Source organism: Chlorocebus sabaeus, chromosome 27, assembly GCF_047675955.1.
Source record: "Chlorocebus sabaeus isolate Y175 chromosome 27, mChlSab1.0.hap1, whole genome shotgun sequence".
Classification (NCBI taxonomy): Eukaryota; Metazoa; Chordata; class Mammalia; order Primates; family Cercopithecidae; genus Chlorocebus; species Chlorocebus sabaeus.
Genome location: NC_132930.1, coordinates 11,831,897 through 11,855,690, shown reverse-complemented (window position 1 = coordinate 11,855,690; position 23,794 = coordinate 11,831,897). Strand labels below are relative to the sequence as shown.

The window sequence follows — 23,794 nt, the reverse complement described above, 5'->3', positions numbered from 1 at the left end:
GCCTGGCCAACACGGTGAAACCCCATCTCTACAAAAAATACAAAAATTAGCCGGGTGTGGTGGCGTGTACCTGTAATCCCAGCTACTCAGGAGACTGAGGCAGGAGAATTGCTTGAACCCGGGAGGCGGAGGTTCCAGTGAGCCAAGATTGCACCACTGCACTCCAGCCTGAGTGGCTGAATGAGACCCGTCTCAAAAAAAAAAAAAAAAAAAAAAAAAAAAAAAAAAAAAAAAAAAAAAAAAAAACAGGAACACTAATCATTTTCATCACCATTATACTCCATAGTTAGAAATAGCAAACAAATATCTTTACAATGGCAGTACACACCTCCTTTCAAGGAAAAGATTTATGAGACAGCCTCTCTACCCTGTGTCCTGAACAACACTCAGCACGGTGCCAAGCATATAGTCAGCATTCCACAAATATTTATGGACGAGTGTGCGATTATGTCCTGTTTATTATTGGATTGAACTAAAGACTCAATGCACATGGCCTTGGCATAATGCAGTGAGCTGGGAGAAAGCAGGAGAGATGCTGTAGTGGAAAGATGCTGACGAAAGAGTGCTTCGCTAAAGAGAACCCTTCCCAGGGGTGCCCCAAACGGAAAACCCCAATGCTTCTCCTTCCAGATGATTGCCATCCGCCAGAAGACATGGACAAATGCAGATGTTCCACAGGTCTGCATACATTTTCACTAAGCATGGTGTTCAAACACATTTATTCAATAATTAATGTTAGAAAACTGCTGTTTAGAAAGTAGATCCGAAGCCTAAGAATATGCTGATGTGCATCTAGGACCTTGACCCCTACACATGAGTGTGTGAACTGAAATGAAGAGTCTGAGAAGGTCAGGGCGGAACGGAGTGGCGTGCAGCCATCAAGCTGGGCATGTTTACTTCCACCTGCTGAACTCCACGCTAATGGGTTTTGTGTCGATGACTTCCTGCAGAGCTTCCTCCCAGAGCCTCGGCGCTGGCTACATTATGCCCTGGCGATGTGCTTTAGCAACTTTTAGGAAAATGGTGTCCTGGTATTCCAGATGCCCTCTCTACCTCTCTCACTTATCCTGATGTGCTCATCTATTAACATAGTGAATATTAAAACCTATTCCAAAGAGGACTGCGGCTCCACTGCTATCTCTCTCTCCAGAGCAAGAGTTTGACCTGCAGAATGAAAAAAGTAAAACTTTACTACTTTATACTTATATTTAATACTTTATAAGGTACCTTCCCTGCACCCTTTTACCATTTTGGAAATTCAAATCAATCTTCAGAGAATAAGTGGCCATCTGTACAAATAATTCTTTATTATTATTTTTTTTTTTTGAGACAGGATCTTGCTGGAGTGCAGTGGCACAATCATGGTTCACTGCAGCCTCAAACTCCTGGGCTCAAGCAATCCTCTTACCTCAGCCTCTTGAGCAACTGAGACCACAGGTGTGCACCAGCATGCCTGGCTAATTTTCTTACTTTTTTTTTTTTTTTTTTTGAGACGGAATCTCACTCTGTCGCCCAGGCTGGAGTGCAGTGGCGCGATCTCAGCTCACTGCAAGCTCCGCCTCCCAGGTTCATGCCATTCTCCTGTCTCAGCCTCCTGAGTAGCTGGGCCTACAGGTGCCCACCACCACGCCCAGCTAATTTTTTATAGTTTTAGTAGAGACAGGGTTTCACTGTATTAGCCAGGAAGGTCTCGATCTCCTGACCTGATCTGCCTGCCTCAGCCTCCCAAAGTGCTGGTATTACAGGTGTGAGCCACTGTGCCCAGCCTTAAAATTTTTTATAGAGATGGGGTCTCACTATGTTGATCACTTGAGCCCTCAAACTCCTGGACTCAAGTGATCCTCCCGCCTCAGCCTCCGAAAGTGCTGGGATTGCAGGGGTGAGCCACCGCGCCTGGCCTGTACAAATAATGTTTAACTGTGTATGGAGGATAGTTTCAAAAGAGGAGCTCTAAAGACAAGGAGCAGGGATGACGTCAGTCCCAGCATCACCTCCTCTGTGAAGTCCTCCCTGTGTGTACCCTCTCAGTTCCCCAAGGGGGAAGGACAGCGCCCTTCCTAGTGCCTCCCTCCACTGTACCCTCCTCTCATGCCTGTCATGGTCGTTCTTAATTGATACGGCCTCACTCCTTTAGACTGCAAGATGTTGGAGAAGAAAAATGTGTCTTGTGCATTTTTGTAACCCCAGTGTGGTAACTGACATCTAGGAAGTATATATGTGCATCAATAGAATGCTTATTTATTTAAGTTTACATATGGATGCGTGTTTGTTTATTTATTTATTCATTCATTCATTTATTTTTTGAGACGGAGTGTCACTCTTGCTAGGCTGGAGTACAGTGGCGCAATCTCGGTTCACTGCAAACTCTGGCTCCCTGGTTCAAGGGATTCTCCTGCCTCAGCCTCCTGGGTAGCTGGGATTACAGGCACGTGCCACCACACCCAGCTGATTTTTGTATTTTTAATAGAGATGGGGTTTCACCATGTCGGCCAGGATGGTCTTGATGTCCTGACCTCGTGATCTGCCTGCCTTGGCCTCCCAAAGTGCTGGGATTACAGGCGTGAGCCACCGCACCCGGCTGTATACATGTGTATTTATAAGTATTGAGCATCACTCTAAGTATTTTAAGTAGATTACTTCATTTAACCCTCAGAATAACCTTATAAGGTCGGTGCAATTAGTTTCCATTTTACAGATAAGGAAGCTGAGGCATTAAAAGGTTAAGTAAGTGACCGAAGGTCATAGTAAGTGAGGAGCTGATATTTGACTGCAGGGTTGATGTCGAACTGCATTTTTAACCACTGTGATAGAAGAGCTACCACCACCATTTACGTAGCACCTACTATGTACAGTTGTGCAATGTATTTCACATTTTTTATCTCATTTGCTCCACAAGGGAGCTCCCTTTAAAAATGAGAAAACTGAGACCCAGAGGGTTTATCTAACTTGCCCAAAGTTGCACAGTTAATATGCATCAAGCCAACATTCAACCCAGCGATATCTCCCACACCATGAAGCACTTTGGTCCTGGGAAAACTGGGGACTGCTGTATGTAAACGTTATTAATGAGAATAAAAGATGACAGTTATGCTGACCTATTTCTTTTTTCAGGTTCAGTCATTTTTAGCATCACTTGATGGAGAGAAGCTGGAACTCTTAAAAAATGACCTAATTTCCATTAAAGACATCTTTGCAGCCAAAGAATTAGAGAATGAAGAAAGTCAAGAAGAACAAGGTAAAGGAAAATAAATAGCAAGACAAACTGTTTGGTATAATCCTTATGAAACTGCTATTAATGAACACAGCCCTTTGAATTATTTAATTCAAGTGCTCCTCCTCCATGCTTTCAAAATACATTGTGCATCTGCTCTTGTTACAGGAGCGGGTCACATTGATTTATATGACTCTCTCTCACTGGGTGGGAACTCCTGTTGTTCCTCTGGTGTTCGGCACAATCCCTGGCACTTTACGGGCTTACAATAAATGCAAATGCATATGGTCAGATGAAGGAAGACTGCAATGTGCTAAACAGAGCTCTGATGACTAGAGTTTATGCTGCCACTTTTTGTTGTTGTTGTTGTTGTTGTTGTTGTTTAGGCAGAGTCTCACTCTGTCGCCCAGGCTGGAGTGCAGTGGCGCGATCTCGGCTCACTGCAACCTCCGCCTCCCAGGTTCAAGTGATTCTTCTGCCTCAGCCTCCCGAGTAGCTGGGACTACAGGTGCCCGCCACCACGCCCAGCTAATTTTTGTATTTTTAGTAGAGGCGGGGGTTCACTATGTTGGTCAGGATGGTCTCGATCTCTCGACCTCATGATCCGCCTGCCTCGGCCACCCAAAGTGCTGGGATTACAGGCATGAGCCACCGCGTCCAGCCTATGCTGCACTTATAATTTTTATCCGCATGTGAAAGTTATTTAGTGTGATTAATGTTAATGGTGGGCACATCTTTCCCTGAATTGTTTTGTATATTTTTCTTATTCCTTTTAATTTATAGGTGTTCGGGTATATTTGCAGGTGTCCTATCCTCTACCTAAAAAGCTCAGTTCTGACAAAGGCCGTACCGTCTTCTGACAGTGCACCAGAGCGTGCTACATCAGGCTGGCAATCACACTTCCCAGTAATCTTCCACCCAGATAATAACTGGACCCCAAGGAGATTAGAACTTATTTTATGAGAAGCAAGGCTTCCTTAAGAGGGCAAACCTTATTCTCAGAGTGGGGCATGGTTAATGATTCCTTTAGGTTTGTCCATTTGGGAGCAGAAGAGAGTAAAACATTTGCTGTGTACATGAAGAGTGATTTCTTACGACGTAATAACCAGCACCCCTCAGCTGTTTTGTGTAGGTTACGTTGAAAGGTCAGACAACCTCAGAGACAGGTCTGGCTTCTCCTAGGACCTTTGGAAGGGTCCCATTTGAAACATTTTCACCACTTTCTTGCTATATGGCCTTAAACAAGTTATATAACCTTTCTGAAATGCAGTATCTTCACTTGTAAAATGGAGACAATGATATATGTGTGTATATATATGTGTGTGTGTGTGTGTATAGATATCAGGTTCAAGAGCTGTTGTAAGGGTCATATTAGATAATATATGTAAAAACATATATTACAGTGCCTGGCACACATAACTGCTCAAAAATGTTAGCTGTGCTTATTACTTAAAGTGCTAACACAGTGCCAGGAAAAAGTAAAGGTGCAATAAAGTATAACTTTCATGTATTATGCTTGCTGTTATTACCCGGCATGCAAAGTAATGAGAATGTGCATTCTCAAATCTCTGGCAGTGTTTTGTGCCCAGACGTGTTTTGATTCCTTTAATCAAAGCTCTGACACAAGAGCTCAAATGCTTGAGCCTTGATGTTCAGGGCAAAATTATTCTAAGCATTCAGAAACTGTCATTTAGACACCCTTTCCCTGTTTAGCCCCACACACTGACCTTACATGCCTTCAGCTTAATGAGATTTATGCTCATTGCATCAAAATAAAAGAATCAATTATACTGAAGCATAGAAAGAGGCCGTATCAGAGACAGTTGGGAATCATGTTTTTGAGCATTAGTATGTTCCTCCCAGAGTCACAAAGGATGACAGCCTTGTCTTTGTTTTTCTAATGAAGAAACTAAAACACTAGCTGTTAAAGGTCATGTAGCTCCCCTTGTGGACCCAGGGTGAACTAACAGATGCCCCTTTCTAGCAATCACCAAAAGGAATCAAGCTATTTCTCTTCAAGAGTCATGATGTCTGAGGTAGACCTTGGCCCTATTAAGGGTGTCATTTAGAGAGGACAAAAAGAGAATCCCAGATTCCCCCTAACATCAAGGAGACATTGTTGCCAGTGTAATTAAAGAAGTATTACATCCCCAACTGGTGCTATTTCTTGGAGGGGAAACCTAATTTCAACTTAAATAGAAAATGTTGCTATAAGTGATGTGTTCTAGTCTAGTGTAGACCTTCAATAAATTCGGTTTCTTTAACTACTACACATGCACACATACACACAGAAAAACCTGAAGTGCTGAACAGCATAGCATGCTTTAGCAATGGGAGGTCTGCCTCGCCTTAATTGACAAAACCCTGTTATCTCCCAGAATATATCAGTTTTCCCAAGAGGGCATCTCCAGATTATCAAAACACTATTAATGTTAATTAACTTAATTTAATAAATAAATGTCATTCAGAAACTTAATGAAGAACTGGGAGAGAAGAATAGAGATGTTGTCATTAAATCAGTCCAATTATCAAGTGTCACAACTCCAGAAAGGTTCTGGGATTATGCAAACGCTATAGAAAGGAACCTTTGCAGTGGGAGAAATCCAGGAGCAATCGAGCAGAAAATCCAGGAGCAAAATTCTGAAAGAAAACCGAGCATTTTCATCCATTTTTTTCCTTGTAAGCATTACATTCCTAAAAGCCTCCTAACAACTAAATAATTTATTTGGTACTCTCAGAAAATGTAATAAACTATCATTTTTAGATGAATTTAATATCGGTCTCCTCTGCATGTAATAATGTTAGCTAATGATTTGCATGTTTGTTTTTCCAGCAGAGTGTAATTTTATCACACTGCCATAGATCCCTTAATTTGATTTATCATGGCTGAGAAGAGATTTTAAAAGGCCATTTTCTATTTTTATTGCTCTGGTGAAGATCTTCTCAGCCATGTATACAGACCAAGAATTGTAGTAATAGGTATTGTTTGCTGCAACATTTATTATCATCTGTTTTTATCAACCTCCATTTTTCTCTATGATTTTTTTTTTCTAAAATCGCTTCTAAAAGTTGTTGGTGTATGTTTTACAGAATTAATACACCTTTAAAAGCTGGAGCTCTACAAAGTGCTTGTATCTTAATTTAGTGTTGATTCCTCCCAAATACTTTTAATCTCCCTATGTTTGTATCAGTGTAGCACATAATTATTTGTTTACATAAAACTTCGTGTTTACGAAACACTTTCACGTTTGTTGTAGTATTTGGTCCTTATAACAGCTGTAAAGAGGAGATGGGTGGGTTTTATTGTCCTCAGTTTTCAGAGGAGGCGGTGGAAGCTGAGGAAGCTCTGTGGCTGGCCCCAGGCCACAGAACCACCAGATGCAGGAGCTGGGTAGGACCTATGCCTTCCAAATCCCAGCCCAGGACTCTCTGTGCTCTGCAACACTGCCTCATACAGGGTGAGGGGCAGGCAGTTTGGGAAGGAGACCTTGTCGATGCTGCCCAGGTGAGCCCAGCCCCTCTCACTGTCCCTCCCTGGGGAAGACTAGACCAAGACCTCTGCCCAGCAGAGAGAATCTCAGCTTCTGATGGAATCAATCTAGCTCTCTAGCTCTGTCTCTCTCTCCCACTCCTTTTTTTTTCAAGATAGAGTCTCATTCTGTTGCCCAGGCTGGAGTACAGTGGTGCAATCTCAGCTCACTGCAACCTCCGCCCTCCTGGGTTCAAGCGATTATCCTGCCTCAGCCTCCCAAGTAGCTGGGATTACAGGCACGTGCCAACACGCCTGGTAAATTTTTGTACTTTTAGTAGAGATGGGGTTTCACCATGTTGGCCAGGCTGGTCTCCATCTCCTGACCTCAAGTGATCCAACCACATCGCCCTCCTAACGTGCTGGGATTACAGGTGTGAGCCACTGTGCCTGGCCCTCTCTATCTCTATCTGTGTCTCTATCTCTCTGTCTCTGAGACTGTCTAGCCCTCCAACTCTCCCTTTGTGTGCTTAATGCATTCTCATTCTTGAAGGCTCTGTTCAGGCATCACCTGCTCCAGGAACCCTGCTTCACACCCCTCTGAAAACTGGATTATATGCTGCAAAAGCCCCCTTAGAGCACTTACCTCTTTGGGTTAAAATGGTTTGCTTGTTGTGGCTTCATCATGAGCAAAGACAGCCGTCTCTCCCTCCTCCCTACACGCACCCCCCTCACTTGCCTGCAGCCACGCTGACACCCTTCGCTCCCATGGACGAACCAGGCACACGTCCTCCTGGACTCTACTCTTGCTGCACTGCTGCTGGAAGACTCTTCCCCTGACATCTTGTGGCTGGCTCATTGCTCTCCTCCTCTAGCACACTACTCAAATGTCACCTTCTTCGTTAGCTTCCCTCCTGTCTTAGTTCCTCCAGGCTGCTATATCAAAATACCATAGACTGTGTGGCTTATAAACAACAGAAATCTATTTCTCACAGTTTTGGAGACTGTAAAGTCGAAGCTCAAAGTGCTGGCAGATTCTGTGTCTAATGAGGGCTCCTGATCTCTGGTTCACAGATGGTGCCTTCTAGCTTGTCCTTACATGGTGGAAGGGATCAGCTAGCTCCCTGAGGCCTCTTTTGTTAGGGCACTAATCCCGTTCATGGGGGCTCCCCATTTCATGATCTAATCACACCCCTGAAGACTCACCTCCTATTATCATCACGTTGGTATTAGGTTTCAAAATATGAGTTTGGAGGGGACAGGGACATTCAGACCACAGCACCTCCTATTTAAAACTCCTAAACCCCAGCTAGCCCTGTTTATACTTCTCCATAAAACTTATCCCTTGACATCAATGTTTTACTTATCTGTTTTTTTTTATTCTGTTTTTTGGGACGGAGCCTTGCTCTTTCACCTGGCTAGAGTGCAGTGGCGCGATCTCAGCTCACTGCAACCTCCACCTCCCGGCAGTTCTCCTGCTTCAGCCTCCTGAGTAGCTGGGATTAGAGGCACTCGCCACTGTGCCCGGCTAATTTTTGTATTTTGAATAGAGATGGGGTTTCACCATCTTGGCCTGGCTGGTCTCAAACTCCTGACCTCATGATCCACCCACCTCGGCCTCCCAAAGTGCTGGGATTACAGGTGTGAGCCACCGTGCCTGGTCTGCTTATCTGTTTTGATTATCTGTTTCCCTCATGAGAATATATGAGTTATATGTGTGAGTTACGAGTTCTCGTATCTGATTATCTGTTTCCCTCATGAGAATGTATGAGTTATAGGTAATAATAAACGAATCTAAGCCAAATGTTTTGAATAAATACCTACAAGCTATGCCAGGCTATCTTCATGGGCTGCAGATTAACGATTTTGTCCATAAAACAGAAAATAGCATCTCCAGACGAGGGCTGGATGCAGTGTTTCTCACATGGCTTAGTCCCCCTCAAGGCTCCGCCTTCCCACACTGGCATACGCCACAGTATTTTCTTCTTAGAGAGGGCTGAGAGCGTGTAGTCAGGTGAGATAAATGATTCTTTTATTCTCCCCCAAACTGGTAATAAACCCATGTGGAATCAATTCTTTGGCACCTTTCAGAAACGTTAAAAATGGCATGGCCTTGCAGATACTTCAAAAGAGAAAAGTAAGATTGTAACCTTTAACGATCTCTTTATTGCCCACAATGATCCTAATTTTTTTATTTTATGATATAGGATATTTTAATATGTATACTATCTGTTATATATAGTAGTATATCATATTATATATTAGGCAATGTATTAATAAATTATTCTGTAAATACTCATTTTAGCGCCTGTTATATGTGAGGTATTGTGTTAGATGCTCTGGATTCAAGAGTGAGCGGAAGAAATACTGTCTCTGTCCCTCAGTAGCTTCCAGGGTGAAAGGAAGACAGATCGTTAAGAAATATTGTAGGACCAGCCAGGTATCCTAGGGAACCTTGGGAAATTTCTCTGGAGAGATGGTTGAGACTAATTCAGCTTGTTTAGCACTGTGGCTCTGTGAACATAAAAGGGCACCTGGGTATCATTAGGGTCGCAGTGCTAAGCATAACAATATCAAAGTCATAAATATGATGTTGTCCCAGGTCCCTTAGGCCTGAGAAAGGTCATGCCTTTGTTCATCCAGTCCTTCTTTCAGCAAATAGCTGCTGACCACCTGTAGCTGTGAACAAGACAGGGGAGGTCCCTCCTTGCCCTCTTGTTGCCTTTGGGTTGGCCTGGGGGTGTCCCTGCTGTAGCTGCCAAGCAACAAGACTTCAGCGGCCCTGCACCTGGATGCATCTGCTGCCTCACTGCCGTGCTCATGAATGGAAGACATTCATCTTTGCCCAGTGGCTGGCGGGCAGGCTGCTACAACCTCCACTTAGTCTACCCCAACTGCAGATTGTAACTTTGGGGAAGCTGCCACATCTTGAAGGATGAAAAATAAATCATGCTTCTTCTGTCGTGTTCTATTTCTAGGCTTAGAAGAAAAGGGAGAAGAATTTGCTCGCATGCTTACAGAACTTCTCTTTGAATTACATGTGGCGGCCACACCTGACAAACTCAATAAGGTCAGCACTGTCTGATTTATAGTTTCTGGTTAAAAAAAAAAAAAAAAAAAAAAAAAATGCAGGGAAGAGTCTCTGTTGTAAAGTTCCAGAGATGCATCTGAAATGGAAAACTCCCAAATCTTATAAGGCATAGTGCCGGGAGAGGAGTTTGAGGTCTGTGACTAAGATTTGAGGAGGGGCTGGGCGCGGTGGCTCATGCCTGTAATCCCAGCACTTTGGGAGGCCGAGGTGGGTGTATCACCTGAGGTCAGGAGTTTGAGACCAGCCTGGTCAACGTGGTGAAACTCCGTCTCTACTAAAATACAAAAATTAGCTGGGTGTGGTGGCACATGCCTGTAATCCCAGCTACTCGGGAGACTGAGGCAAGAGAATCGCGTGAACCCAGGAGGCCGAGGTTGCGGTGAGCTGAGATTGTGCCACAGCACTCCAGCCTAGGTGATAGAGTGAGACTCCATCTCAAATTTTAAAAAAAGGGAAAAGCCTGTAATCCCAGCACTTTGGGAGGCCGAGACAGGCGGATCACGAGGTCAGGAGATCGAGACCATCCTGGCTAACATGGTGAAACCCCGTCTCTATTAAAAAATACAAAAAACTAGCCGGGCGAGGTGGCGGGCGCCTGTAGTCCCAGCTACTCGGGAGGCTGAGGCAGGAGAATGGCGTAGACCCGGGAGGCGGAGCTTGCAGTGAGCTGAGATCCGGCCACTACACTCCAGCCTGGGCGACAGAAAAAAAAAAAAAAGGGAAAAATGAAAAGATTTGAGGAGGCAACATAATGGAATGTGGTGGTGGAGAACATGCTAGACTGTGTCATGAGATCTGCATTTTAGTTGTAATTTTACTAGTAACTACCTTGTGACCTTGAAGAAGTCACTTACCTTTTCATGGCAAAATAGAATGTTATATCGGAGCAGTAGTTATCATCAGATTAGGGGAGGGGGAAAGGGTGCAGAATCACCAAGAGGCTTTTTCAAATTTCACCCCTGACCCCTGTAAAGAAACATGCTAGAATTCGGTAGAGAGAGGCACGTCAGCCAGGTGAACCCCATAGTTCCTCCACCTGGAGCACAGGGGCTTCGTCATGTCTAAGACCATTCCAGCCTTAACAATCTGGGTTCCTCTAACAATACCATGGTGTGTTTTGCAAGTTAGTACAAGGTCTTGCTGTGAAGTTTCTTTAGAGGCCATGATCATTAATTACTTAAAACCGCGTGATGTTTTTCCATTCTCTCTCTCTCTTTCTTTCTTCTTTTTAGCAAGCAGTGGTTTACATAGGTACTCACTTACCCGGGTGGGTGAGGAAAAGGGCAGAATGAGGAGGTGAGATGAGTAATTTCTTTATCTCTGATAGAGGTCACTGATTCTGGCAGGTCAGTGACTTGAACAGAGTGGGAAATTGCCTCATTCATCTCTGTGCAGCACCTGCCACCGCTCAGAGGGGGCATGTGGTGGCTCTGAGATTCCACTGGCTTATTTGCTTAGGTTTAAGTCTTTGTCTCTAATAGGGGACACACTAAGGCCAGTTTTGTTGGGTTTCCTCTCCCCAGATCTTCTTGCTGTTAACTTACCATTCAACACTCTGATATTTTTAACTTTGGCGTGTAAGATTTAAGGTGGGAAGTAAGTTTAGTCTAAGCCCCAAAACAACTTTTACTTAAGCAAACAGCTTAAACTATAATGATAAAATTGGAGTGAGTCTGCCCTTTCGTTCTAAATTCAGGGAATAACAGGTAGGGGAGGAGGTTTCTGATTGTTTAATTGAACCATGATTTTGTAGGGCACAGAGTGCATAAACTGCACTCATGTGAAATTAGACACAGAGCAGCACCAGACCTTTCCAGCAGCCCTTCTCTTCTCCCTCTTGAGGGTGGAAGACCTGTCATGAATCAAGAAACACAGAGCCTTTCTAACATATATTTTTTAAAGTACTATTATTCTTTTATAGATGGTCATGAAAAATGAAAAATATACTATAGATTTTTCAATGTGCCTGTCATTTTTATTCTTATCTGAATATAAGCATTTTTAAATGCTTTTTAAAGAGTCCTCAGGCCTGCATTGTTCTTTCCACACTTTCTGTTCTGTCCCTTTTTTCTACTTTATATTTGCCAGAAAGCAACAACAAGGTTATCTTTTTAGGGGGTTGAGAAACTGCCCCGTCATCCCCCAAACATACGGAGATCCATTCCTGAAGTCTTAGAGACACTTGATTCTTGTCTTGGGGTTGGAATGACTTAGGTTCCATATTTGCACCATAAAAGGGTTGTTTGGTTGGGGACCTTTGCAGGCCATGAAGAAGGCTCATGACTGGGTGGAAGAGGATCAGACCGTGGTGTCAGTAGATGTGGCAAAAGAGTCTGAGGAGGAAACAAAGAAGGAAGAAAAGGAAGAGAAATCTCAAGATCCTCAAGAAGACAAAAAGGAGGAAAAGAGAACTAAGACCATAGAGGTAAATTTATTCTAGAGTGTCCACCTACAAGGTAATAAGAGTGTGTTCATTTTATTAGCAGCTTAATTTTAATTGAAGAGAGGCTATTTCTTTTTCATTTGTTCCATATTATAGAAATATAAGTAGGAATGCAATAAACACTGAAATTTCTCTATGCCAAGATAATTCATGGTTTAACACAGATTTTGTCACTTTTCTCCATAGCTTTACAATTATAATTTAAAGGGACAAAAATCTTTAGGAACATAGTTGATTTATCTTTAGAGTAGAATTTCATCTTATATGCAAATGTGTTACTATAAAATGTCTTTATGCCCTGTAACTAATGAGGTAATTGAAGCCTTTAAAAAAATTTATTGCCATAGCTTTTATTCTGTAATTTAATAAATTTATGTGTGCATAATTTATATCCTGCCTATGTTCAATAAAGGAGTTTGTAGTAACTTCATCTTACATTGAGTTTTAATTTTGAAGAAAGTAACTTTTTGGCTGAGCGCGGTCACTCAAACCTGTAATCCCAGCACTTTGGGAGGCCAAGGCAGGTGGATCACCTGAGGTCAGGAGTTCAAGACCAGCCTGGACAACATGGTGAAACCCCATCTGTACTAAAAATACAAAATAATAAAAATAATTAGCAGAGCATGGTGGTGTGTGCCTCTACTCTCAGCTACTTGGGAGAGTGAGTTATCAGAATCACTTAAACCCGGGAGGTGGAGGTTGCAGTGATTAGATCACTGTAAAGCAAAATATCCATTGAGCTCCGTTCATTCAGCCAGTCTTCCACACACCGTCTTTAGCACCTGCCTGTTTTGTACCCAGCATTGCTGTAAGCCCTGGGGATGCAGCTGTGAACAGACATACCACAACCCTGGGGGCCCTGACGGCACTTCCAATTTCTGGCAGCATTACACTTAAAGTCTTAGATATGCTCGTAGTCTTCAGGTTAACAATTTCATGTTATGTTTGTGGTATTTTTGAAAGAATTATATCACTTCTAATGTCACAGCATTTTTTTAAAAAAAGCATCTGCTCAGTAAAAAATTTCTTCCTTGTGTTTATCCATTTCAGGAAGTATACATGTTGTCCATTGAAAGTCTGGCAGAGGTAACAGCGCGCTGTATTGAGCAGCTTCATAAAGTAGCAGAATTAATTCTTCATGGACAAGAAGAGGAAAAACCAGCTCAGGACCAAGCAAAAGTTCTAATAAAGTAAATAAATGTTACTTTAAATTATTATTTTCCCAGTTCTATATATAGGTACCGTTCAGAAACACACATACACACCCACACCCTCTAAGCCACTAAAAGGTTCAGATTTCTTTTTGTTTGCTTTTGTTTTTTGTTTTGTTGAGATGGGATCTTGCTCTATCACCCAGGCTGGAGTGCAATGGCATGATCATGATTCACTGCAGCCCCAAACTCCTGGGCTCATGCCACCCTCCCGCCTCAGCCTTTCCAGGAATTGGGACCACAGGTGCGTGCCACCACATCCAGCTAATGTTTTAATTAATTACAGAGACAAAGCCTAGCCATGTTGCCCAGGCTGGTCTCGAACTCCTGAGCTCAAGCAATCTTCCTGGCTCAGCCTCCTAAAGTTCTATGATTACAGGCATGAGCAACCATACCTGACCAAATATTCAAATTTCGAGTGAACCAATTCCATTGTTCTATGGTCATCTTAAGAAATAAGGATTTCTTTTTTTTTTTTTTTTTTTTTTTGAGACAGAGGCTCGCTCTGTCACCAGGTTGGAGTGCAGTGCCACAATCTCAACTCTCTGCAACCTCAGCCTCCCAGGTTCAAGCGATCTTCTGCCTCAGCCCCCTGAGTAGCTGGGATTCCAGGCGCACACCACCACATCCAGCTCATTTTTGTATTTTTAGTAGAGATGGGTTTTCATCATGTTGGCCAGGATGGTCTCCATCTCTTGACCTCATGATCTGCCCTCCTCGGCTTCCCAAAGTGCTGGGATTATAGGCATGAGCCACCATGCCCAGCCGGAAATAAGGATTTATTTAACAAATGCATTATGTTAGCAAGAAGAAGAAGACTTATCTAGCCATCCTTGGAATTATTTATGAAGAGATTTAAGGGAAAACACACTAAATCATTCAGAGGCATGAAAGTGCTTATTTAATAGATCAGAGTCTTAGAAGTAAAACCTTTTGAGGGTAATTACATTTCCAACATATATATGAATAGAGAAAGGACACTTTAATGTAACATAGCTAGAGTCACAAAATAGGCAAATATACTCCACTGATCCTGGGGACTTATACCAGCTCTCCATGTTCCAAACTCTGGTGATGATGGTCGCTAATATTAACCAGTTCACTTTTGGTATGTGTGCACATATGTGTTGTCCTGTATCATGTTCTTCAATAAATAATAGCTATTGTCATTAGTTTATTAAGTAAAATACAAATATATATATAGGTAACACATGTGAATATGCAATCTAGTGAATATACATGAAAATAGTTGAAATGGAGTATTCATGAAAATAGTTGGTATGGAGCTGAAAAATAAGCCTTTACCTTTTATGCACATGACTGTATACTGTGATATGGAAAATTAACGTAGGCCTAAGTACCCTCATGTTATTAGACAGACACAGGAGCCAAAATAGAGCCCCTGAAAATATTCAGGGATGGACACACACAGGTCTCAGCACACTCAGTTTGCTAGCTAACTAGTCTTTGCTTATTACCGCTTTGGTATTGTAGGTTGGGGAGTAAATTTATAGTGGAAAGATCTTCCAAAAAGTCAACATTAGTGTCTTTGTACTGGCGGCATTTTTCCTCACTTGTAAAGATCTGTCATCTAGTCTAGATTTCCATATCTAAGAATATAAAAATCGAAGTTATTATGAGAACCACATAATCCGCACCTTAATATTCCTAGAAAGAATATGCACTTGCCTAAACATTTAGAAGGAAGAGGAAAGAACAAAGTCAGAGAAGTTGAAAATGCTGAGGACAATCTGTAGGTACTGGTTTATCTTTGCAATACTAATTGGAAAGAAGAGGGCCAAAGTTCAGAAGCCCCTAGGTATGGAAAATGACCTTACTCTTCACTCCTTTCTGATTCCCAACCCTGATTGTCCTGACCTTACCAAGCTGCACCCAGTCTCTGACTTGTCTGTACAATAAGTGCCTCCCCACCCACCTGCCCAAGAACATAGACTGAATGGCTCTGGGGTATCTCCTGGCTTTACTCTTGACCCTTTCTGCAGACAAGTTTTTGATAGATGGGTGGGTGGGTGGATGAGTGGATGGATGGATGGATGGATGGATGGGTGGGTGGGTAGATATAGCTCATAAAAATCTGTATATATTACATAAGGCCTCTTTTATCAAAGCAAAACTTACCTCTACTGACTTTACTAGATCTTTTAACATGTAAGATTCTTAACTTGGGGTTATTTTTCTTCCCATAGCATTTTAATCACTATTCAAGAGAGCTGTATGCACTAACTGATAGAAAACTATCAGACATTACCTACATTATTACGTAATTAGATTGTTGTCCATTTTTGTCGTCATCCATAGTGTTAGGATAAATGTTGTTTTCATTAAATATTTGTGTGTATCTTGCGTTATTTTCTTGGGATAAAGTTCTAGAAGTGGAATGCCTAGCATAAACTCAGAATTTTGGTATCAGTATTAAAAACATATTCTACAGGATCTTTATTCTGAATCATATAATCAAAACATAATCAAAGTATCCAGAGTCACCTGAGTTTGAATCCCTCCTCTCCTGCATGTCCTAAGCAGGTTACCTAACTTTCTTTCTTTCCTTCCTTCCTTCCCTCCCTCCCTCCCTCCCTCCCTCCCTCCCTCCCTCCCTCCCTCCCTTCTTTCTTTCTTTCTTTCTTTCTTTCTTTCTTTCTTTCTTTCTTTCTTTCTTTCTTTCTTTCTTTCTTTCTTTCACAGAGTTTTGCTCTTGTTGCCCAATCTGGAATGCAATGGCGCGATCTTGGCTCACTGCAACCTCTACCTCCTGGCTTCAAGTGATTCTCCTGCCTCAGCCTCCCAAGTAGCTGAGATTACAGGCACCTGCCACCACGCCCAGCTAACTTTTTTGTATTTTTAGTACACACAGGGTTTCACCATGTTGGTCAGACTGGTCTTGAACTCCTGACCTCCGGTGATCCACCCACCTCGGCCTCTCAAAGTGCTGAGATTACAGGCATGAGCCACTGTGTCTAACCACCTATTTCTTAAATGTCCGATTTTCCATCTATATAAAATGGAAATAATAATATAAGCCATAAGGTCACTCTGAGGATTAAATATGATCAGGCACACAAAAGTGTTTAACATAGTGCCTCAGTGAATGTTCCTGATTGTTTTGAAATGACCAAAAAGCTGGAAACCAGCCATCTGGCAAGCGTGTGTACCTCTGCACATGTGGAGCTCAAGCCTGGTATTTTCCTGCACATGGTTTTCATTCTAAAAGAGGTCAAGTGAGTTGGATGATTATTCTTTAATTAAGCATGGAAAGAAAACCGGAATTAGATTAAACTGTGATTGCGAATCATGGAAGATGATTAAGGAAAACCGTCTGACTGCACATTTCTGTAGAACATCTTGAAGCGTGTGTGGCATTCTTTTAAATGTCATAATGAATTAGTATCAGAAATGGTCATGACAGTTAAATTATTTTACCTTATTGAAAACATCCAAGCCTCATTTTTTTTTTTCTTCTTTCAGATTAACTACTGCGATGTGCAATGAAGTGGCCTCCTTATCAAAGAAGTTTACCACTTCTTTAACCACTGTTGGGGTAAGATTACAGTCTTGATTTTTTTTTTTCACCTTTTTTAAGGGAAGTATGTCTGTGAGGGGCTGTGAGGAAATGTGGAGTTGCAGTGCCTTCTTTAGTAGCTCCATAAAACTGAAGCTGTGCCATGATGTAAGCTAAAGTCAGGCCAAGAGCAGCTTCTCGAAGGACGGGCAGCTTAGGACTCTCCTGACTGGGTTCCAGTCTTGAATCTGCCATTTCAGACATACAAGATGTTGAGTGAGTGAGTTTTCAAACCTCTATGAACCTCATTTTCTTTGTTTGTTTGTTTGTTTGTTTTGGTGTGTGTGTGTGTGTATGTGTGTGTGTGTTTGGAGACGGAGTTTCGCTGTTGCCCAGGCTGGCATGCAGTGGTGTGATCTCCCCTCGCTGCAAGCTCCGCCTCCCGTGCTCACGCCATTCTCCTGCCTCAGCCTCCCAAGTAGCTGGGACTACAGGCGCCCAGCTAATTCTTTTGTATTTTTAGTGGAGACGGGGTTTCACCGTGTTAGCCAGGATGGTCTCGATCTCCTGACCTCGTGATCCACCTGCCTCGGCCCCGCAAAATGCTGGGACTATAGGCGTGAGCCACCACACCCAGCCTGTTTGGTTTTTTTTTAAGTGTCAGATGAAAGGTTCCTTTTATTACTTAATATCTGTGATATATGTAATTCAGAATCTCTGTTAAAATGATTAATTTTGAATATTCTCATTCACTGTTGGCCTCAGAGCCTACTTTATAAACCATGCAAGGTAAGAGTTTTCTTTTTTTCTGTTTCTTTTTTGTTGAGACTGAGTCTTGTCCTGTCGCCCAGGCTGGAGTGCAGTGGCACAATCTTGGCCCACTGCAGCCTCCACCTCCTGGGTTGAAGCGATTCTCCTGCCTCAGCCTCCTGAGTAGCTGGGATTACAGGCACACGCCACCACACCCAGCTAATTTTTGTATTTTTAGTAGAAATGGGGTTTCACCATGTTGGCCAGGCTGGTCTTAAACTCCTGACCTAGTGATCCACCTGCCTCGGCCTCCCAAAGTGCGGGATTACAGGCATGAGCCACCACACCCAGCCGGGATAAGAGTTTTCTTTGCTTCATTGTAGCACTTGACTTTGACCAAAAGAAAAAAAATGTTACTGATTGGCTCAAGTGTTTCTATTCTCAGGGTAACAAGTCTGAAAGGCTCAGCATTCGCTTGGAGGTGTGGCCTCTGGTTGTTTTCTTTGGCAATCAGTCATGTTATATAGCTTCTCCTTAGTGAGCCTAGAGAAAAGTGGAAAATATTCCCTTTCACCTTCCTGTTTTTTCCCTTTAAAACCGTGGATGCAAAGTCTAATGATGTTCTCCATGAGAAACAGCAGTTTTACTTCTTATTCTAATTAGGTTGGTTTTTTTGGTTTCAAGTATATTAGTTTCCTAGGGCTGCTATGACAAAGTACCATAAACTGGGTTATTTTCTCATAGTTCTGAAGGCTAGACGTCTGAAAGCAAGGCGGTTTTGGGGTCTTGATCTCTCCAAAGCCTCTAGGATTCTTCCTTGCTTATTCCAGCTTCTGGTAGCCCCAGGTGTTCCTTGACTTGTGGTTGCAAAACTCCAGTCTCTCTCTGTGTGTCTTGACATGGCTGCTTTCTCTCTGTGTCTCCACATCACCTTCCCTCCATGCATGTCTGTGCCCAGATTTCCCTCTGCTTATAAGGACACCAGGCCTATTGGGTTAGAGCATAACCAGTATGACCTCATCCTAACTCATCACACCAGCAACAACCCTATCTCCAAACAAGGTCACAGTCTGAGGTGCTGGGGGTTAGGACTTCAATATGTCTTTTTGCAGGGGATACAATTCAAACCATACCAGGAAGCAACAGAAACATGTTCCAAAAAATTTAGACAGAAAGGAGGCTTTATGAAAGGCAGTGGGGGAAATGAACCGCTGTGGGGACCCAGCCCCAGAGCTCACGCACACTCTTTTTTTGTGTTTTGAAACTGTGTCTCGTTCTGTCATCCAGGCTGGAGTGCAGTGGCGCAATCTCAGCTCACTGCAGCCTCTGCCTCCCAAGTACAAGCAATTCTCATGCCTCAGCCTCCTGAGTAGCTGGGATTACAGGCGTGGGCCACCACTCTCAGTTAATTTTTGTATTTTCAGTAGAGACGGGGTTTCACCATGTTGGCCAGGCTGATCTCAAACTCCTGACCTCAAGTGCTCCACCTGCCTCGGTCTCCCAAAGTGCTGGGATTACAGGTGTGAGCCACCGTGCCCAGCCTACACATACTCTTTCTAAAGTGCTTCTAGGAATGTGACTCAGTGACAGCAGCAGTTCCTAACCCTGTGTCTTTCCATTCAAAATCCTGGTTCCTGGGTAAAAAGGTTTGAATAGCTCATCAGCATGGGTCACAGGTCCACCTTGGCTTCACTCAGCAGCAACTGGGGTCAGTGTCTCATTGTGCAGACCTACCTGGCTTCTGGGGCACGCCCCCTCCTCCTCCTCAGGCCAAGAGCATTTCTCAAAAGAAATGAGAGATGACCATGGACCTGGCTGTCACCCAAAAAGACACCTGTCCCCCACACTTCTGTCAGTGACTCTGTGAAGAAGGGGTGAGCTACGCACTGCCTATTCATTCTGCTGTCAAGAAATCTGACCTGCTTCTCCTGTTTTGTAAAACAGCACCTTTTATGTTGGTCTGATTTCAGGCCTTCAGCCTTGTATACAAGCAGAATGACAAGGGAGGTGGAAGCTCATTGATATGATAGGCTGGATAAAATGCATTTGCACCCTCGGTGTGGTCCAAGTTACCTGATGTCCATGGACTTTGATATACACACTAGGCTTGCAGAGAGGTGTGAGGTCTTAAACCTCCATAAACATGGACTTTGATATAAACACTAGGTTTGCAGAGAGGTGTGAGGTCTTAATCAAGATGGAATAGCTTGGTGACTCCATTCCTAAGGCTCTATTGTACCTCTTGTCCCCCTTTTCACAGTTTACTAGGTGAGGAAACTGAGGCACGGAGGGGTGAATTGATTCTCCCAAGCGTCTCAGTAGATCTCCTAATTCCCAGTTGGTTATCCACCAGATACATCAAACAGATACCAACTCTTTGGTTCTCCTTGTTCGTTTAGGCTTGAGGGTGTGAATGTCTGTGTGCATGTTTGTGTGTATTCTATCTTGTGTAATAGGTGTTAAACGTTAATTTATCTACACGAGTGGGTAATATTCATGATATTGCTTTTCATTCCTTTTCACATGTTGTATCCCAGCACAGTGCTTCTCAAACCTTAAGGTGCACATGAATCACCTGGAGATGTTGTTGAAATGAAGATTGTTATTCAGTAGGTCTGGGATGAGGCTGAGATTCTGTATTTCTAGTAAGCAGTCAGGTGATGACAATGTTCCTGATCCGTGGTCCATATTTTATGTAGCAAGGCTGTAGCAGATGGCTGTGCACTTGAACTTACATATATTTATATATACACACACATGTACAAGTGTTTGCGTGAACAAAATTGGGACTATACAGTTTATCATTTTGGGGAAGAAAACCCTGAATCTAAAATAGAATTTAGAAAGGCCATCTCACCACAACACTACCCCCGATCTTGTGCTGTGATGAATCATTTACATCAAGTCAGTGTTTCTGTTCTCTAAAGCAGTCATTATTCATAACTTGAAGTTAATGAGTGTATATTGCTCTCTAGACTCTATTTAAATTGCTTGCACACCTCATTGATTCTGAAAACCATTGTCATCTTATTGCCCTCATTTGATTATATTTTAGAGGTTTATTGATAATCAAATAAACATGAAAGCAAATACCATAATGGATTTTCTGGTTACTTACTAAAATGACTAGGTTTTTAAACCCAGTCATTTTAAAGACGTTTCTCCCAAGACTCCATTATGATTTCCCCAGGAAGACATTACTTCACCGTCAGTAGAGTAACGTCAATGAAAGTGGGCTGCTCTGGGAAGATATATTTAATTTATGTATTTTTGTTTACTCTGAACTCTTCCAGGCACTGTAAGAGAAGCTAACTTTTTAAGATTGCCCTCTCTCTCTCTCCAATCCCTTTAATGGTTTATGGTCTAAGAGTAGATTGAACTCTTAGATAGAGAAGACTATTGATTGATAGACCAATAGCATAAGCAAAGATAATGATATCAACTCTGCCTTTCACTTTCATTTTTTCTTTTTAGACGGAGTCTCGCTCTGTCACCCAGGCTGGAGTGCAGTGGCGCGATCTCGGCTCACTGGAACCTCCACCTCCCGGGTTCAAGCAATTCTCCTGCCTCAGCCTCCCTAGTAGCTGGGATTACAGGCACCCACCACCATGCTCAGCTAATTTTTTTGTATTTTTAGTAGAGGCAGGGATTCACCATGTTGGCCAGGCTGGTCTCGAACTCCTGACCTCAGGTGATCCACCCACCTCGGCCTCTCAAAGTGCTGGGATTACAGGCTTGAGCCACCGCACCTGGCCTGCCTGTCACTTTTTGAGCCCCTGCTTTATACTAGGCACTGCACTCTGTGCTTTACATATATTTGCGTTTTTCAAATGTAGATCTGCAGACCTGTTTTCAAGTTGTATTTAAGAATGTCTTAATTTTGCTGCTCTTCTGGAAGATGCCCTATAACCAAGTTTCTATGTTTACATTTAAAAGAAGAAAGAAAGAAAAAGAAGAGTAGACCAGGGCTTAGACTAGGTTAGGTGAGTGAGGGACTTAGCTGCAAAATGGAAGGGGGCCCAAAAAAGAAACAGAAAAAAACCTCAGGAATCTAGATAGATATTTTAATGAAATATATTTTAAAATAACAATGCCAAAATATTATGATCATCAAAATATCAAAATTTTAAGTAAAGACAGCATCCAACCCTCTGCCTACACAACTCAGCCTCCCTCGCTTCACTCTTATCCCAGACCTGCTACAGAATTTACATCGTGAAAAAGGTCTCGGTTTCAATTTCTAGCTATGTGACCTTAAACAAGTTACTCAGCCTTTCTGATCCCTATTTTCTCCTCTTTAAATTGGGGTTATCATGATACCTGCCTACCTCCTAGGATTTCTATTGCAACTAAATGAGACTAAAAGGGTGCAGCAGCAAGTATGAAGCCTGGTCTGTAGGAAACATTCTGCTTCCCCTCCTCTTCCTCTGTAGGAGATCCCTCAACAAAGCCAGTGTATTACATTTTACGTGGCAGGCCTGTGGTACGAGCACTAATCTGTCAATTTCATACTTCTGATTCCACAGAGCAACAAGAAGGCCGAGATCCTCAACCCCATGCTCAGTAGCGTATTGTTAGAGGTAAGTGGTCTCTGGAAAGAAAGAGCTTCTGAATCAAAGTAAATGTTAGAACTGCTGCTTCTTTTTTTTTCCTTTTGTCTTTCTCCCCCACAGCAAATGTTATTGCAATTCTGAATCTCATCATCAAGTCTTTTTTGACTATATTTGTGTAGCTCAACCAGCTGTAAACCCTCTGATGAAGCAACAATACCTAATTTTCAAGAATTCCTCATTATAAAAAGAAACGCTAAGCTTGCACGTTATTTCCGTCACTGTTTGCTCCAGCAGAAGCAGATTTCTGCTGCCAAATTTGACACTAGATTTAACACTGTGATTATTGACTGCAATGAGGGGTTATTGCTCATCAGTGATTTTCATAAAAATGAGCACTTCCTTCGATTTAAAATAACCTTTGGTTTAGCTGGGTCTAATCTCCAAGCTGGCAACAATGACCAGGAGAATGTTTAGCCTATGCCCTGTCAATGACAAGGGCACCATCCTCTGTGCCTTCTCACTCTGTGGACTGCCCGCTCACTAGGACTTTGCAGCATCAGCTGTGTTGACATAAAGCTGCCCCAACCAACACTGCTGTGTCTTTGCCAGAAACAGTCGCCTAAGAGAGAAGAAAAGAGGTCCAGGAAGAATTCTCATTCTTGAATCATAAGCACTGGGTTCTACTTGTAGAGGAAAGGTAGAAGATTGGTAGAGGAAAATCTTCTGTTAGGGGCTAAACTATAAGTCACAGCCCAGGGCACCTAGCTGAAGGCACAAGGTGTTAACAAGCTAAGTTTGAACATGGGCAATGCATATATCATAGGATTTTGCTCTCTGAGGTGGCTGTCCATTGCAGAATTTGGAAATTACAAAAGTTCAGGAGGGCTACTGTATTAGTCCATTTTCACACTGCTGATAAAGACATACCCGAGACTGGGCAATTTACAAAAGAAAGAAGTTTAATGAACTCACAATTCCACGTGGCTGGGGAGGCCTCATAGTCATGGCGGTAGGTGAAAGGCACGTCTCACGTGGCTGCAGACAAAAGAAGAGAGCTTGTGCAGAGAAACTCCCCTTTATAAAACCATCAGATCTCATGAGACTTACTATCACAAGAATAGCACGGGAAAGACCTGCCCCCATGATTCAATTTCCTCCCACCAGGTCCCTCCCACAACACGTGGAAATTGTGGGAAATTCAAGATGAGATTTGGGTGGTGACACAGCCAAACCATATCAGCTACCTATATATTTATAGCATTGTTTGGGGGACTTGCACCTTACTGTTAAGGAAAACGACAAAGATACAGAAATAGCTAAGTGATGGCACTGAATATGATTGTTTAGGATGCAGCTGCACAGTAGGATGGCATCAGCCAGAAGGAATAGGAGCTGTAGGGGCAGGTCTTGGAGGGACAGACACAGCTAAGAGAAAGCCCTGGCAGTCAGAGGCAGAGTGTGGTACAAGAAAAATCTCTCCCTTGGCCACCCAGAAGGATAAAATTAACTTACCATGTCAGGTATGAGGAATATGAGGTCAAATGTATTT

The 23,794-nt window shown here is 42.8% G+C and overlaps 1 protein-coding gene across 2 annotated transcripts in view; it reads left to right on the top strand.

The window, feature by feature from the left end:
• Positions 1-23,794, top strand: part of FAM114A1 (family with sequence similarity 114 member A1) — a 78,840-nt gene that overhangs the window by 51,854 nt on the left and 3,192 nt on the right. For both annotated transcript variants that reach the window (XM_008017631.3, XM_038008626.2), the window contains 6 exons: positions 3,112-3,235; positions 9,659-9,750; positions 12,035-12,196; positions 13,265-13,404; positions 16,909-16,981; positions 22,219-22,272. In XM_008017631.3, coding sequence (XP_008015822.3) covers positions 3,112-3,235; positions 9,659-9,750; positions 12,035-12,196; positions 13,265-13,404; positions 16,909-16,981; positions 22,219-22,272 — 645 coding nt within the window. The remainder of the gene's footprint in view (positions 1-3,111; positions 3,236-9,658; positions 9,751-12,034; positions 12,197-13,264; positions 13,405-16,908; positions 16,982-22,218; positions 22,273-23,794) is intronic.